The 17,642-nt window shown below is 37.8% G+C and overlaps 1 protein-coding gene across 2 annotated transcripts in view; it reads right to left on the bottom strand.

Moving 5' to 3' along the window:
• Positions 1-2,167: 2,167 nt before the first annotated feature.
• Positions 2,168-17,642, bottom strand: part of RALA (RAS like proto-oncogene A) — a 28,200-nt gene continuing 12,725 nt past the window's right edge. For both annotated transcript variants that reach the window (XM_038174956.2, XM_038174957.2), the window contains 4 exons: positions 11,619-11,773; positions 10,434-10,642; positions 6,767-6,941; positions 2,168-4,138 (listed from right to left, as the gene is read on the bottom strand). In XM_038174956.2, coding sequence (XP_038030884.1) covers positions 4,016-4,138; positions 6,767-6,941; positions 10,434-10,642; positions 11,619-11,732 — 621 coding nt within the window. In that variant the 5' untranslated portion in view covers positions 11,733-11,773 and the 3' untranslated portion in view covers positions 2,168-4,015. The remainder of the gene's footprint in view (positions 4,139-6,766; positions 6,942-10,433; positions 10,643-11,618; positions 11,774-17,642) is intronic.

Raw genomic sequence — 17,642 nt, 5'->3', positions numbered from 1 at the left:
CCCCGATAGCCAGGACTGCTGATAAATGATGGATAGGGGCTTGGCCAGCTCCTCTGCCAGTTCTCTCAGTACCCTCGGGTGGATCCCATCCGGCCCCATAGATTTGTGCACATCCAAGTGCCGTAGCAGGTCACCAACCAGTTCTTCGTGGATGGTGAGGGCCACATCCTGCTCCCCGTCCCCTTCCACCAGTTCTGGGTACTGGGTATCCAGAGAGCAACCGGTTTTGCCGCTAAAGACTGAGGCAAAGAAGGCATTAAGCACCTCCGCCTTTTCCTCATCTCTTGTAACTAAGTTTCCCCCCGCATCCAGTAAAGGATGGAGATTCTCCCTACTCCTCCTTTTGGTGTTGATGTATTTATAAAAGCGTTTTTTGTTATCTTTAACAGCAGTAGCCAGATTGAGCTCCAGATGAGCTTTGGCCTTCCTAATCTTGTCCCTGCACAGCCTCGCTACATCCTTATAGTCCTCCTTAGTGGCCTGCCCAATTTTCCAAAGATTATTAAACCCTCTTTTTTCTCCTTAGCTCAAGCCACAATTCTCTGTTGAGCCAGGCTGGTCTTCTTCCCCGCTGGCTCATCTTTGGGCGCATGGGAATAGACCGCTCCTGCGCCATTAGGATTTGCCTCTTAAAGAGCGCCCAGCCTTTCTGGACCCCTGATGCCAGTGCATCCATGCAGCTAGAAAAGCCAATGCATGTCTGACGGTAATGGGAGAGAGCTTAGAAATAAAGATGGGCTGTTAGCTTTCCCTTTTCAGTTCTCTATTGTTGTAGGCTCAGCCATACCTGCTGATACAGTTCTGGTCTGCTAAATGTATTACATGCCTTCACGTAATACCAGGGGCTCTCTCTGTTGCTCTGCATTTTGCATTAGACTATCATCATTTTGTACCCTCTCAGACTCCAGAAGACAATCATTGCAGAGCTTGGTGTCTCAAAGAGGAACCCAAGATTTTCAGTAAACCTGATTCATGTAATAGAGAAAATAATTCACTCCTGTAGATGAATATTGTGAGAATAATGCTCAGATACAGATTGTATTTTATTGTTATGATTGCCATTAGAATTTGCAGAGGCTTTATCTGTGACCTCCTCTGATGTTAACAACATCCCTGTGAATGGGAAAGCACTTCCTGCACAACAAGGGTGCCTCAGGATCGCCAAAGAAAGCTGTTGGACACTGCTTTTGTTAAGCTGTGCTCATCAGGAGGCTACAGAAGCTACCAAATAGATCATCGGGTCCTTAGCCAACATTTTTGAACGTCCCCTGTGTTTTTAAAGCTACAAATGCTACAAAGGTATGGAAAAAGCTACAAAGGTATTGAAAAAAAATGGAGTTAGAATGAAAATTCAGTATTAGTTTCATACACAATGGAAGGCTGAACTTTATAGTCTGTTACAAATTACGGACTCTGTCTGGCCTGCAGTTTTATAATGCCATGGATTTCACAAAAGGTAGCAATAGCATTACCAGCATATTTGGCTAACATGGAGTGAAAACCCATGGAAGGCTTTGATCCTGCCAACTTGAGAAAAAAAAACTACAACTTTTTGGAGGAGAAAGAGGAGGAAAAATGCTTGCAGGCAAAGAAGCTTTTTAAGCAGATAGACGTAGCAGTTTCAGACACATAAGTAGGCTAAAGCATGAATTTATGATGTGAATGGATCACTTGTTTGGCCGTACCAAAATCTTATATATGCAGTTCAAGCTATTTTCTTTGCAAGCTAGGGAAGCAAACTTACATTCTTCCAGAGCATGCTAAAAAAAAAAAGATATGATTTTGGAAGCATTCTCCCTCCCCAGACGTATATAGGCTCTCCTTTAAAAAATAAATAATTAAAAAAAAGGTTAAAAAAATCTCACCTTCCATTCTTTTGGAAAGTACTTCTGGAACAAGCTTACCTCAATCTCAGTTTGTGTGCCTGCTTTCTGATATTCCTTGTTACAGCAAGTAGGGATCAATTAGCACTGGATAAAGGTAACACAAGCATAGACTCAGCTTTCACAAAGTGGCTTTTATCAAACCAGTTTAGTCTACGGTTTGACTTTGTTCACATACACTAAAACAGCTCCTGGAATACTTTGGTTTAACTGCTTGAAAACTGGTCTCAGCTACAGTGAAGTTATAGCAGATGCTATAGTTATCAATTAACACTGCACAAGTATTTAAAAAAAGTGGAAGTTTATTCATCTTTCAATGGCTCAAATAGCAAATAAAAGGACAGGGTAAGGCATCAGCCAAGACAAGTTTCACGTGTCTGGTGGCTTCATAACACCTCAGTTCCCAGCATACAGGTTCCAAAGCAAAGTCACAATGTTAGTGGTTACACTCCCTGGCTAAATAGACCAAAATGAGTACACAGTAAGATGAAGACTGGCTTATTTGCCATAGTTACATGAGTAACTTTAATTCTGCACTTGGCAGTCTACTAAATGCACATACAAAATTCCTATTGATAAATATTTAACATGACAAATATAACTTCTAAGACTTGAGTCCCTAAAATGTCTGTTAGCATGGAAGTTAAATATTTGTTATCTAGTTTGCTTGAGCACATTTTAAACTGTCAGTTATAGGCTTACACATGTATAAAAAGTATAACAGTTTGTGGAATTGATCTAGCCCGTCTTACCCCAGAGGAGTCCAAAACCCTCAAACGTTCTGGTATATTTTTAGTTAAGATGCAGCACGCTAACCGTGTGCTATTCTTGCTGTTCTGAAGCAACTGAGGCAGTACGTTTTGTTTGGGGATTTTGGATGCACATGGTAAGTGTTTCTCTATTGCAAAGCATGTTTGATTGTTTAATATCAACATTAACTAGAAAAAGTAGCTACAATGTTCCCCGTTTTAAAATCAACATAAACTCGACTAAACAGTACAAAACCTGCAAAGAGCTTCAGCATAACACAGCGTGTTCCCATAGCTGAGTATCAGGAACACACACAAAAAAAATTAACTGATGACACCAGAATTTCCTGGACAACATCTTAACTCAAAATACATTAGCGCTACTGAATCATCTCCACTCCAACCTACTCCAGGGAGTTAAAACCCAAGCAACATCTAGACAGAAAACTACTCGCAAAAGGGAAGTTTCAAGGTATCAGCGCGTTAAGTTTTAAACGACCATTCCAGGCGTAGATGTGCCATAGCCTTATGACCTCCATCTCAGATGTATTCTGACCATTTAGCTTAAAGATACCGTATTGTTTACCAAGCTACAGATGACTGAATATGCTCTGTATTATTCACAATACCAGAGTATGGCATACATTTAAAGAACAGACACTGCTAGCAGACAGCTGGTTAGCAAAACCATTCACGTAACTGCACTCTACAGGGAGGGCAGCCTCGCACCGATGCACAGGGACAGTCTCCATGCAAACAAGTTGAAAATACACCCTTGACTAAGCAACCTGCTATGATTAGGTTTTAAAATTAAGGCATATTCAAATGTTTCAATGTAAAAGATTACATCACTCTTCTAGGTTAATCAGGTAATGCAGAACCACATATAATTTTCCCCAGTATAACTGTTCGCATATACATTATTCTTTTCCGATTTGCATAACTCCATGGCAAAACAACTGCATACCGCTTTGTTAGGTATCACGTTCACAATTGTACTTTTCAAGGCAACAAAAGACAAGATGAAGTGACAATTATCAATGATTAAAAAAATGTATGCTTTACAAGAAACCACAAAGTAGTACTCCCCCCCCTCCCCATTTACTATTAAAGAAAAGACTGCCTATGAAACACTACATTCAGAAGAAATGTGAGAAGGTAGGCAATTATGAAATGGACTGAACTTTGCTTCTCTTGAAGCCACATCAATTTTTTTCAGTGAATTTGACTTTCAGTGCAGCTCCAATTCATGCTTTTAGTGGTACATTACGATTTCCAACACGTTAGAGTAATTTCAGTCACTTGAGCCTTCAATGGCATGCTTATAAATTATGGTTTTTTTTATTAGTATGGTCAGGGTAGGAAAGGAATTCAGGGTTTTGATTATAAAATGCAACATCTTTCTCTGATCCTTTTAGCTAGGCTTTTTCTTTTCTTCTTCCCATTCTTCTCTTTGCTGTCTTCCATTTTTCTGGCTCTAATTTCTCTCATTAAATCAAAAAACACCTAAAAAAAAAAAAGATGGAAGAATGTAAATGCCAAAACTCTCTCAGATACTTGAGTTAATTTAAGCTATCACTGGTGATAGCCATTCCCGTGGGTTAGGATAAAGTCAATTATACAAAACCAGTTTGAGCAAATATAAATCCAACAAGTCTTTCATTGGTTTATAAGGCCATGTCCATATAATGCAAATGTGCTTCTTTCATGGTACCATAGTTCCCCTGTCTTCTGGAACTTGCTTATGAATCCTCTCAGACAGTTTTCCACATGCGTTGAAACAAGACTCCTATTACTGCCCATGATTATTTATTTATTTTTATTATCTACATCTCACTGGGGAGACGCAGGGAAATCAGTCTATAATTCAAGTTATATTTCAAGTATTTTTAGTGATGAACTGTAAAGGATGAAGAAGTGCAATAACCAATTCTAGAAGTATATTAATGGTGCAGTAGCACACCCTGAACATTTCATTGCATGTCCCACGATGGAAGTCTAAGCACAAAGTTAGTGCACAAAAATAAATCAGCATTTCCCTTAAAACAAAGTTATCTACCATACAACTACATAAGCTATTTTTTAGAATCTCAACTGCCATATTACTATCTCAAAGTATGCATAAACTTCATTTTCATCAAGTGGTTTAGTAGGAAACAAAAGTGACGAAGTTGGAGACACCAGCAGATTGGTTAAGAGAGAACAGACTGCCAGTTAAAGCTTGTGACAGGGCTGCTTAAAGTTACTTCTATTATTAGAAGAAAAGAGCTTGACTTCCAATGGACTGCAGCAAATAAATACTTTCTTTATAATCTTATTGTAGCAGTTCAGATGATGACTTTAGCAGTTCTAAAACATCTCAGAAAAATTCTCTTTGAGATATATATCAGCGGGCTTGGTCTGTTTCAGTGCAATACAGACAGTGCAGGGGCTGAAAAGCTCCTCTACATAGCACAGTAGGATTTTATTTGCAATTACACTAATCTCATATTGATCGCAGCAAAAGCATAAACCTTTATTACACGGGATTAGAGGAAAATCAATGCAACTAAATGTTTCCATCAGGAAATATAGCTGCCTTTAGATTTATAGGTGTGGACTAAGTTACTTGCTTTTACTCAAATCTTTACTAATGGTATGCTGCAACTGGCAACTTGCTTAAGCCTTTACACCGGGGGTACATAACCTACTGAGAAGTGCTCAGTTGATTACCTTTATTAAAGTAAGCAGAAGCCAACAGTGTTTTTCCCAAAAGAGCAACCCACCATTTTGGAATTTAGAGAAGTACATTTCTTATATGATACTAACTTAAGTCCACCTAACAAACCATGTAAGTTCAGATGCTCCAAGGAAACAAGCAACTAAGAATACCTGTTTTTTACTAGGGCCAACAAAACCTAATTTATGGACTTTTAAACCTTAACTCTATGTAATTTGCTAATCTTGCCATTATGCCACCTGCTCCAAAAAGAAACTTGGAGCTCTGTAGTAGCCTACCACGTGTCTGCAAAAGCTTGATATATATTTTAATCAATGTGCATAATACTTTTTTCCCACCTGCTAAAGAATGGTGAAGTAGATTTAGAAGATCTGGGAATTTCTACGACTGAAATAGATGGATGTTAACTGCAATTATGCACCAAAACTAAAAGATAAAGTATTGTTATTACAAAAAAAAAAAGTCAGAGCTGAACTCAACACATCTGAATTACACTGTATTTAACTGACTTAATGTTCCCTATAGAAAAGCATGCAGTTCTTACTGTAGTACTGAACAAGCCATTTCTTCAGGGAGACAACTGACAGATGACAACAGCCAAGTTAAAGTCACTGCAGAACAGAACTCCCATTACTGCTGTAATGCTGCAACTGCTCAGATGTAAGCATTTACATTAGAGAATTTTTCAATGTGTGATCAACTGTATCGATAGGTCTGAAAGGAAAGATTAGCACTTTAAACTACTTATTTCTTTTATCATACATCCATTACTTTTGCAGCCTACAGGATTGAGTTATTCTGAATTGTGTTCCAAGAGGTCCTGTCTTTTGAAATTATAGCTGAAATGCTTAATCAATAATTTATCTTCTTGTAGACAAGTATTCTGTGTCTTATTTCATGACCTTCTGAGCCAGGCTTTATCCCAGAAAACTCATGAGGCACTTCTAAGGCCATTGAAAGCTTAGAAGGATTCATCTATTCTTCATCAAAGCAACATCCAGCCAAGCATCTAGTTAGATGAGGTTCCAATCCCTCTCTTACCCACTTTAACTTGATTCCTCGGACAGCCTTCCTCACTGTTGAGAAACAGATTGTCTTTAATTACAGAAAACGCAAGGCTAGGCCAAAGTAGCTTCCTCAAGAACTTTTTAAATGAAAAGAGGTCTTGTCTAATGACTTACTCCTTGCAGGTTCAGATAGGATAGACTTGGTATGGCAAACATTTTTACTGTCCTACCTGAACTGACCTAGTCATGCACTCATTGCAAGCTAAGGGAGAAACGTATTTAATTTGAATTTTTACACACACATACAAAAAGGCTAGAATAACTTGAACACTAAGTATGGCCCATGGAAGAGAGCTAGAAAGTAAACACTGATGGAGAGATTCTTTGTATTATGAGGTGAGTTATTACCTTGTCAACATTAGCTCGTGTTTTTGCAGAAGTTTCCACATAGTTAACATTCCACTGATCAGCTCTGTTTTTTGCTTCCTCTATAGAAACTTGCCTTTTATCTTCCAAATCTGATTTGTTACCAACTAGCAAAAAAGGAACATTCTCATCTTCTTTTACTCTTAAGATCTGCTCCCTGGAGATAAAAAAAATAAAAAATAAAAGGGAAAAAAGAATTAAGTATTTCATGGACTACTATTCTTAGAACACAGACAGAAGAACTCAGACTAAATACTCTTCCATCTTACAATGAAAACCCACTTATTCCTTTTATGAAGCTTATGTAACTGTAAAATCTTAAACCTCATTATGACACTATACACAATGAAGACCAAGAGAGATAACTAATCTTCCAGGCAGGAAGGAGGTGAATCAGTAACAGATTAAACAGAGTAGAACAAGATTGGTTTAAGTGAAAATTTACACTAATAAAGTCTTTTTTTTACTAAAGGTGTTACTTGAGAGTCTTTCCCATTACCTTTATGTTACTACTTCCAACTGCAACTTTTGCTCTACCCAGATTTCTGTCTTCCATTCATTTTTTTTTCCCAATAAAATGCATGTGCCATTTAAAGCTGATAAAATTATCTACTTTGGTAGTAAACTGATACAGCACAACAAGAGAAAATCTATTCCTTTGACAAATCTTTCTGAAGTCAATTGCATTCACTCTCTACAGAGAGGTCTTCATTCATTTATAAGCCAATGTATGGATAACAAGCTGCACATCAGGTTTTTGAGGACAGACCATTACCTCTGTTTGAACCACTAGGATGAAGAGTTTAAAGCTGTAAATAAAACTGAGTACTACAAATGCTTTGGTACATCAACCTTCAAGACTTCAAAAAAAAAAAAAAAAAAAAAGAAGTTTTCTTCTAATTGGAAATGTATTTAAGAGGAAGAACAAAATTTCTCTCTTTTGTCTCAGAGAGTATCAAGCTGTTAGTGAAATTTAGCCCTTTATCATGGAGCAATTTCTGAAAGATAAATGAAAAGCTCAAGGAACCAAATTCCCTTTTCTGGCTGAGGTAAAGCCTATTACCAGATTTTAATGTAGAATGAAGAGAAATTGGAAAGAGTTAATTGATCATCTAGCTAGCTTTGATTTGGTGTATGTCAGGATCCTCCTCCTGTTATAAAATGCTCTGCTTTTTATAGCATGCAGTTTTGTTGAGTTAGCCCTCCAACCCATCCCCTCACTTCAACCTTTGTTTTTTTAAACCAACACCTTGTAACACACACACATTCCTCTCTCAGGTATAACTGATGCCATATTACTTCCCTCTCTGCCAAAGAAGCAAAATTTTTTAACTGTGTTTGCTGATATCCAAAAGTAGTTTGAATAGTCTGTGGATTAGGATAGGTAGATAGATGAGAATTCTGTGCACCACTACAGTATCTGTGCAAATAAGACTTCTAGCTAAAAACTAGATATACTGGCTTGGAATTTAAAACAAACAAACAAACAAACAAACAAAAAAACATCATTAGAGCCACACCAATTCTACTCAAAGCAGGAACACATTTTATCAAATTGCCTTTCAAATATTTAAAAATGTAGTCTTTGCAGGTCTGCTTTCTACTGAAAAAGTGGCAAAGAGCAGTGGCATTTCAGAGCACACCGGAAAACCCAAAGACACTAGACAGTAGTAAACAACTCTCCTGTTGGAGTCCTGCCCTTCCAGCAGAGCAAAATGCCATGGAAAAACTAAAACGTCCAGATTCTTGTCATTTTCTTTCTGTCTCTAAGTAGTATTATTTCTGGCTGCTCAACAATGCCAAATGTATTGTAACTGTACCTTCAAGAGATACAGGTTACATGGAGTAGAAAGAATGTCATTTTTATGAGATATTTTAGCACTCAGGCTTCGACAATTTGAAAGGCAACTTGAAAGGCACTTTAAAGATTTGGGAGTTTTAATCTCTTCACTGAAGGAACTTTTTCTTCCATTTCTCCTCTTTCAGCATGTATATTGTCAACTCTCACCTTTGCTTAGAAAGGACTTTTTCTAGGTCTGTAGAACATCATGCACTTTGAAGCATTAACAGGGTTTTGAACAGACTGAAGAGGTCATTTTGCACTCTAGAGCTCTAACTATGCTAAATAACCCCCCAGAACTGACATACCTTGCATCAACTTGTAATGCACCCCTCTCTCTAAATATATAAACACACCCATACACATACTGACGCACAAATGAAGAAGTAACAGAAGCGGAAAAGCTCACTTTCTCTCCTCTCCCTATCTTCTTCTCCCTTAGATGTGATATTAAACGTATTCTGATACTTAGGATTAATTAACTAAAACTATGATGATATCTCTAAGAAACCTTATTTCGGTGGGATGCAGATTATCTCTTTTTATATTTGTTTCCTCACTTTTATCTCAAAGATGATCTCCTCTCCTATTTTGATTACCTTTGAACTGTTCATTTTTTTTTTGGTCTTGTCTTTTTTCTTCTTACTATATATAATATAGCAATAAGGCATTTTACTGATTTACTTATTTCACTATATATACATATATGTATAGTGATGACCATTTTAATTTGGCTTTATCTATCAAACAAAACCAAACATTTGTAATATTCTGCTAACTGCCCACTCAAAACAAGGGTTTTAATGTGTTGAATGTGTGAAGAGAATTCAAAAACAAACAATAAAAAAAACCTGCTTGTTAAATCCTCATTACAGCAGAAAGATCCAGCCTCTATTTTGCATGTTGCTCCTTAAGTGATATTCTCTCTAACTTTGATGGTAAGGGTTAACCCTATACAGAAGGCACTGGCATTTGCTTTGTAAATTCAAAAACTTACATCAGTATATTTTACAGAGAAGAATTCAGTCCATATAAAACTGGATGGACAGATTTATAGCAGACCTTTACACTAAATGGATAGCTGCTTCAGAATAGTCAAAAATACTTCTCAATTGCTGTTAAAAACACTTTTAAGGGGTAAAATAGTTGTATTGCTTACACTACCCATTTCAGTCTTCCCAGACTACAACGCACATAGATTGCATAGCCTAAGACTTTGCAGACAGACATCACCAGATCCAGATCTAAACAGTTTTCAGCTGGAATCTGGTCATGTCATCTTTATAACTATGAAGTAGCCTAGCATATGACAGCTGGACATGCTACAGTTACTTTTTTGCTCTAGGTGGTGTTTCAAAGGTTAAAGAAATGCAACATAATCTGCCATACCAAGCAAGAACTAAAAAAGACACCTCTGGAGAATATGTGGTATTGCACATACATTATATATATCCATACAGTCAGTAAGCAATTTTTCTCAGATCCATTACTTGGGATAGCACTATGCCTACTCACAAATACTGCTTCTTTGCACTGCAGTGCCAAGCAATAACGACATTCAAAGGCAGCAGCTTTCTGAATGTTGCTGTGTAGCTGCTTTGTAGCAGTAACCTTTTTGGTATTTAGAAACACAGCAGTAAAGATATTTGAAGTGGTATGCAGATAGCAAAGGCATGGCTAGGCATCTATTGAAAACAATGTGACTACAGTCATCTAACCTGGACCAACATAATGATATTATAGAACAACAAAGAAAGTGATTGTAATTACCTCACTATAATTCAATAGCTATCTTGCCTTGTAACTTACCTGAAGTCTGCAGTAGCTGCAAACGATTCCAACTCTGTAATAGAGAAGACACAAAGAAAGCCTTCTCCACTTCGGAAGTAGTTGTCTCTAATTGCAGCATAGTCCTCCTGCCCTGCTGTGTCTAATATATCAATTTGGACTTCTTCTCCATCCAGAACCACCTTTTTCCTGTAGCTGTCTGCTTTGGTGGGCTCATAATCTTCTACAAACTAGAAACACAATTTTTACTACATTAAAAAAAAAAAATCATGCCTGTACAAAGCAAATGCTTCTATTTGCATATAAGAATAAAACACACATCTTACAATGTTATAGTAACAAATAAATAAGCTTCTGTATTTAGGCTACATGAAGTGCTCACACTACTCAACACAGATGTAACTTTTTTTTTTTTATTCAGACATTACAAGGAAATTTTAGAGGTAACTGCAAAACTAAGTGTCTGTTTCTGGTTAACCAGAACATCTGGCTTCATTTCAGTATGCTATCAAGCAGCCCTGACTTTAAATATATTTAGTATCAATTTTTAAAGGACACTGAAGGCATAACTTATACTTCTTAAACAAAAAGAATGATTTTCACTGACAAAAAAGCAGGGACACAAGAAACAGATTTTTTTTCTTCTCCAACATCAGGGGGAAAAAAAAAGAAAAATTGGTCATCATTTCAGGCATCAAGCTACTCACCAAACTGAAGAAGCTTTGAGCTATAATATTTACATAAGTTTTAATAGGTCTAGTAAATAATAAGAAAACATACCGTAAAGGAGCAAGTTCCAAAAATACCATAAATTTGATTAAAGTCAATTTATACCTTTACAGGTGTCTCTAAGAGGTCAAATCTGAAATCTCAAAGAATAATAGAATGGTTTGGGTTGGAAGGGACCCTTACGGATTATCCAGTTCCAACCCCCTGCCATGGGCACGGACACCTCCCACCAGACCAGGTTGCCCAAAGCCCCATCCAGCCTGGCCCTGAACACTTCCAGGGAGGAGGCATCCACAGCTTCTCTGGGCAACCTGTGCCAGCACAAAGATATTTTTATTTTTGCTCAGTTCGATAGCTGGCTTTCATACCACGTCATATACATTTAGACCATTTCAGAAAATAACTGTACCAATTAAATGCTTAAATAACACTGTGTAGCAGACATTCCATGAGATAATTTCTAGCACACATTCTTACCTCATCATACATAAACTGTAGTGTTAAAGCAGATTTTCCTACACCACCACTTCCCACCATGATGACTTTGTGCAAAGCCAATGAATTCTGCCCTTTAGGCTTATTTGCTGCCATCTTTGGATTGTGGAAAATTTGCAGGTATAAAATGAAAAAACCTAGAAGAAAAAAATACATCCTCATTAGTTTTCTTTTCTCCCTCCCATATACACTGCTTAAAATTGATCCATTTCAAATCCCTGCATAGTTAAGGGCTTAAATTTCAATTCTGTTCCTCAAAAAAGCAGTGAGCTTTTTTACTGTAGAAAACATCTCACAAATTATAACAAATCCATCTTTTTTTTTTTTTGTGGCATGAGCGAAGAAAGCATTCACCATTTGGAATGGGCACAGGTGGGTTCACAGCATCCAACAGCAATTAGGGAAAACGATTTACATTTTGGTACGTAATGTTTTCTTTTAGAGACATGGTACTTGTTGCGAACTCTTGTTAGTTTACTAAGCAAGAACTGAAGAGGTAAACCACATTGAGTCAACACCACACAAGAAAACATGAGATATGACAGCTACAAGGGAAAAAAAACAGACGTTTGAAGGAATTTCCAGCTTAAGCAGAAGGCACCAAGACACAACAACAAGGGTTGGTTAGTGTACTTTTTTTTTCAGAGAAAATCAGGCACATGTATCATTTAAATCCTAAAATGAATCAGCTTCAGCAAGTCAATCCGAAAATCAAAAGAACAATCTGGTTAAGGCAGAATGGAACGACTCAGCTTGCCTTTGCAGACTACAAACACAGTTACCCACTGTGCTTGGAATAGTTGTCCTAGTCCCACAGCTACTTGCTCAAACACAAATCTCTGCACCTCAGTAAAACCAAAGGGCTCTGTGATAGGTCATTCACATACACTGTAATGTGCGTGCACACGTGTACAAAAATAACAATCCCATTAGCCTTTAAAAAAATAAATCAGTTTTAGCAGAGCTCCAACTATTATCATCCTACATCATCATTTAATTCCCTGCTTATCCCAACAATATTACTACTGTATTTCTGTTTAATGGAAGACAGAACTTTTTGTCTTAAAACAGGGGAAACTCACTGCACAGATTTGTAAGAATGCTTAAATTTTCTCCAGGATCTCCCTCCTCCATATATTAAGGTCAAAACTAGCTCTGATATCCAAAACGCATAATGACTTCTCCATTACAGAGGGTATAAACACAAAAGACATCTACAGCAGCAACTAAGAACCAAACATAACCTGGATTTTGCCTATCAGAAAGCTCTGAAAGAAGACAGTCACATGACAACATCGTCTGGTTTTATACTACCAGATAACAACACAGCATAGGAACAAGATACCATTACCTCATTACCTTTACCCATCATGATCCTCTGACAATTTCACGCTAAAATTACATCCTCCTGCATAATGAATCACCACTGTGTGCAGTTTAAACAACAGGAACGTCAAGCATGACAGTTCTTTAAAAACTTGTATCATGAGGACGTGCACTATGATTTGTTAGCAGTGAGGTAGTTATCTGTAAATGCATGCTGACTGAAGCTTTGTTAGAGACTAACCCAATCCTTCCTGGAATTAAAACTCAAAAAAAAACTTAGAAAAGGAAGAAGAAACCTACATGAGAAACTCTCTGGATCACATCAATAACAGTACCCATTACGCTGTCAAAGAATCCTGAAAATGCAATTGAATATTAAGTGGCTTAAATTGTTTCTCCCAGAAAGGTTATCTAAGTGAAACGAGCATGAGTAAGCTGCCGTACTAATTACAGACATATAGCAGAGAAATAACTAACATTACGTTATAAAGTCTTTTAAGGAGGAGACAGACCAAGTAGCATGAGAACAAAACACATTTTGGTTTTGGCCATTATGACTTTAAAAGAACCATAGCTTTATTTTTACTCAAGAGGGAGTACGAGAACATGAAAATATCTGAGCTGTGTGTACACTTTCAATCTGCTACACTGCATTTTGAACTACTCCATGTTGTTTTGCTTTGCACTTGTCTCTTAGGAGAATAAATGTATACTGAAAGTCACACTTACTAGGTTTTTAATATGTATTTCAGACAAGTACTATGAAGTAGCATTCCTCCGAATTCCAGTTATCAACTGAGAACAGCTCAGTTTGACAAGTTTAAGATTACAATGCATACTCTCAGAAGCACAGATACCAGAGCACCAGTATACACAGATAGGGTCTGTATTAATCTTACTAAGCAAGGAAACAGCATTCTTCTACAAGAACCCCAATACTGCATCAAATTCAAACGAATTCAGCAGGATCTCTGTCAGGTGTGTTTCTGCAAAGTCAATACTACAATTTGTGAAAATGTTCAGATACGTAAGAGTCACGTTTCACTGTAATATTTGTTGTAAATTAACCTACAGTCCCTAGGTAGATTGAGCAATGGGAATATTCCCCTCCTACCAGAAGCTTCAATTGAACTGGGAGGATCCCAGGGTAGGTAAGAGAAGCTGCCACTTTTTGAACTTTGTGCAACAGTTGACAAAAAATTCGGAAAGCATAACACTGATGTCCAAACAGAAAGACCTTTATAAACACTCAAGTTAATGAAGATGCTCCTTTTAACTGAATACTCTTTAACCAGGAAGAATCTCTGGCAGACAATCATTTTCAGAAGCCTTGATAACATCTCTTCAAAGAAGCATAAGAGATTGAGTCAAAGAAAAACTCAGAATTAAAACAAAACAAAAAAAAACCCTGACCCAACCGGTCAGAGCAGTATCCTGAGTCATCAAGTCATCAATAACCATCAGTGAACAACATTCCAGTAAGATACTGAAGACAGCAAAACTTCGTGCTACCACATACTCCAACTCTTAACGATAAGCTTGCCATAAATATTCTGTCCCATTGTGCAGCGGGAGGAGGTTCAGCATGGTCAGTTGATTTCAAGTTCTTCATAATCCAATAAAGATACAAGATGAGCAAACTCATGCCCGCTGAACAGTACACATGAAGCTAGCAGACAGAAACAAGCTACACACCAAGCAGGAATGGTCTGATTCTGTGCAAACGGTATTCAATCCAGAGAGACTGCTTCAGAAGAGGTACTCCACCTGAGAGAAGACAGACTTTGAAAGTGGTAGATTTTAAGTTACTGCCACATACTTCTACCTGTTTCAGTCTGCTTTTAAAACCAAAGTGGAGCATAGAATCCAATTTTAACAGTAAAGAACCTAAGATTTTTCATACAAAGTATATTTCTCTATTCCTAATTCATGTAGCCTGACTTAATTTCATAAGCGTTCATTAAAAAAGTATAAATTTGGGTCATACCTCATTTTTTAATTGTCCTACTTAATAATTATGATGAAATTAACAGAGACTGGGGAAGGAATCCTCTTTTGCATAGCTCAAAAAAAAAAGAACACTTTCATGTTTTGTTTAAAGTGCTTTTTTATTTTCATTTTTGTCCAATCTTGAAGTTGCAAAACTGTTGTGAGGCCAGAAGATAAGCGCAGGCCCCTCCTGCAGCAGAACCCCATGTTATTGTACAGGAGAGAAAGGTTCACACAGAACCAAGCAGGGTGTTGTCAGTAGCTGTATAATCCATTCGTACAGGTCAGCTTTTTACCACACCCATTGGTAATCCCCACCCCAGCAATAATGCTGATGACATACACGAGGGTATTTTTAAACAGTCCTTTGTGTAGCCTAACAAGTTGGAAGGGAAGTGAAAGCTTAACTGGCTCAACAACGTACTTCCATACCTTTACTCAGAAGGGCCAGAGCGCTGTCTAACCACCATGCTGTGGATCACTCCTCACCTCCGCTGCTGATAAACTCCTAGGAAACTGCCCTTTCCAACATGCTTGAGCAAATAAGGGCACAAATGATTGACTCTTAGTGGCTGCTCAGCCAAAGTAAGCAGTTCTCTGTGCTCCTACAGCTGCTCATTACCTGCTTGCAGATAGCCACCCCCACAGTTCTGTGCTCCATCTGATGGCAGGCTTCCAGTTGGAGCCAGGATCACTTTTTGTAGAGCCGGGTAAGGGAGCGATTAGATTAAATCAGGAGAACTGCAGGAGAAGCAACTATAGTTCACATTAGCATCAGTCACAGCAACTTGTCCAACAGCACAGAAATCTAGTCGAGGGGAAGAAGACCAGGTAGGAAAATAACTTAAGATCATTCTGTGTAGCAAAAGATACTTGTGACTCGAGGTATAAAATTGCTGCCTCTCTTAAGCGACTGGTATCTACCTCTAGAAATGCTGACCTTTCCAGAGGTCCACACCTTGCATGGTACGTCCTCTGTGCAAGAAACACTGTGGTAGCTCTAGTCCCCAGTGGATTCAAACACGATAGTCAGCTCTACTCACCTGCGGAACAAGCTGGAGAGCACTCCTGTAGTGGGACTTGGACAAGGAAACTAGAGATGCTTGCATCACATTAAGCCTTGCATAAAGTCTTGAAGCAGACTGGTTATCCAGAGCCACAAGAGCAGGTAGGATGACCAGGTACCAGGACAAAAAGAGGTTTTCATCTCTAAGGACAATGTTTTCTGGCCAGATATCTTTTAAAGTATGTGTTGGAGGCGGGGGGGAGAGGGGAAAAAAAAAAAAAGAGTAGGAATCTTTGATCTCCCTACTACAAATATTTATTTTGCCCTCCTATCTACTTCTTCAGCCAAATAAGCTGAGACCTAAAAATAAATTTATGGGTGAAAAATAAAATATATGCTTTTTATCCCCTTACTCGTCTTGCTCATTCAGAAGACTCCTCTTAGATTATCCCAATTTCTCAGATGCTCTTTGGAAATGACTTCTTACAGAATAACCTGCTCCAAAACATTTAATTGAAGCATGCTCCCTTACAGCTCTGTGCCAACTATCCTCTACATCCCTCCTCAGTATCATAGTCCTGATGTTCGTACTCACGTTAAAAGGGAGAAAAAACATGGCCAACAGAGTAGCTGCACACCAACCCAAGCAGGACAACGCATGCCCAGCTCACATTGCTTTCTTTCCTATAGAGAGAACACTGACAGATTTTTTCCTATTTAGCCAGCATCAGATATTCAGGCAACTTACAGGAACAATCAAATTCAATGCACCTAGCCCTGTCAAAATGTACCTGAAACCAGCCAACAGGCCACAAATTAAGGAAGAACAGAGCGTATGATCAGACAGACTCATTTTAAAAAGAATTTGACTAAAAGGGGTCAAGAAGCTACTCTGTCCATTTTGATCCCCTTGAGTCTCATAAATGCAATGTCAATGAGAGCAGAGCAGGGAAGGAGAAGCATTACACTGCAAAGTCGCATCATTACAGGCAAGAATTCAGCTGGCATCTTCTGCAGTGCTATACATAAAGCTGAATGCAGGCTTTGTGAAAATGCAGTTGTCCTTAACAGGAGAACTTTGATTTGCTGCAGGCATTTGTTTGAAGGGGACTAGTTAAACATAGCTTTGTGTTTAAAGATAATCGGTACAGTTCGTATAGTAGATTCTAGTTAATAAGAGATAGTGGTGCCTTTCTTCAATTATAAAACAGTTTCTTTTATTAGTATTTGTATAGCCTTCTTAAAACTATGACATCAAAACTGAATTCCTAGTCTTTTGTTTCTATTCTCTTCCTTAATGGAAGATTGCATAAAGATTTGCAGGACTGTAATATTAACCTCATTACCCACTCATTTTTATGATGGCCAACTTTTTTCCCTGAGGACTGTTTCATATGGAGAACATCAATTACAACTGGTAGCTCATACATCACAGCACCTGTTTTTACTCTTTTTTTATTCAGTGAGCTAGAATTTGATAAATTTGGAGGAACAGAAGTGATTTCATTGAAACGCGAGTTATGGGTACAATACTAAGAACTACAAATAGCGTGCTTTGACCAGAATACATCCAGAAAGGCAAAATATTCTACTGATTGCTTACTGAACAATTAAAGGAAATTTAATAATGGAAACCCATGACCTTCTGAACAAATAACTCATTTTATTCATTAAGCAAATACCTG

The sequence above is a fragment of the Anas platyrhynchos genome, chromosome 2, assembly GCF_047663525.1.
Source record: "Anas platyrhynchos isolate ZD024472 breed Pekin duck chromosome 2, IASCAAS_PekinDuck_T2T, whole genome shotgun sequence".
In the NCBI taxonomy this organism is placed as follows: domain Eukaryota; kingdom Metazoa; phylum Chordata; class Aves; order Anseriformes; family Anatidae; genus Anas; species Anas platyrhynchos.
Note: the sequence above shows the minus strand (reverse complement) of the source record. Positions and strands in the feature narration are given on the sequence as shown.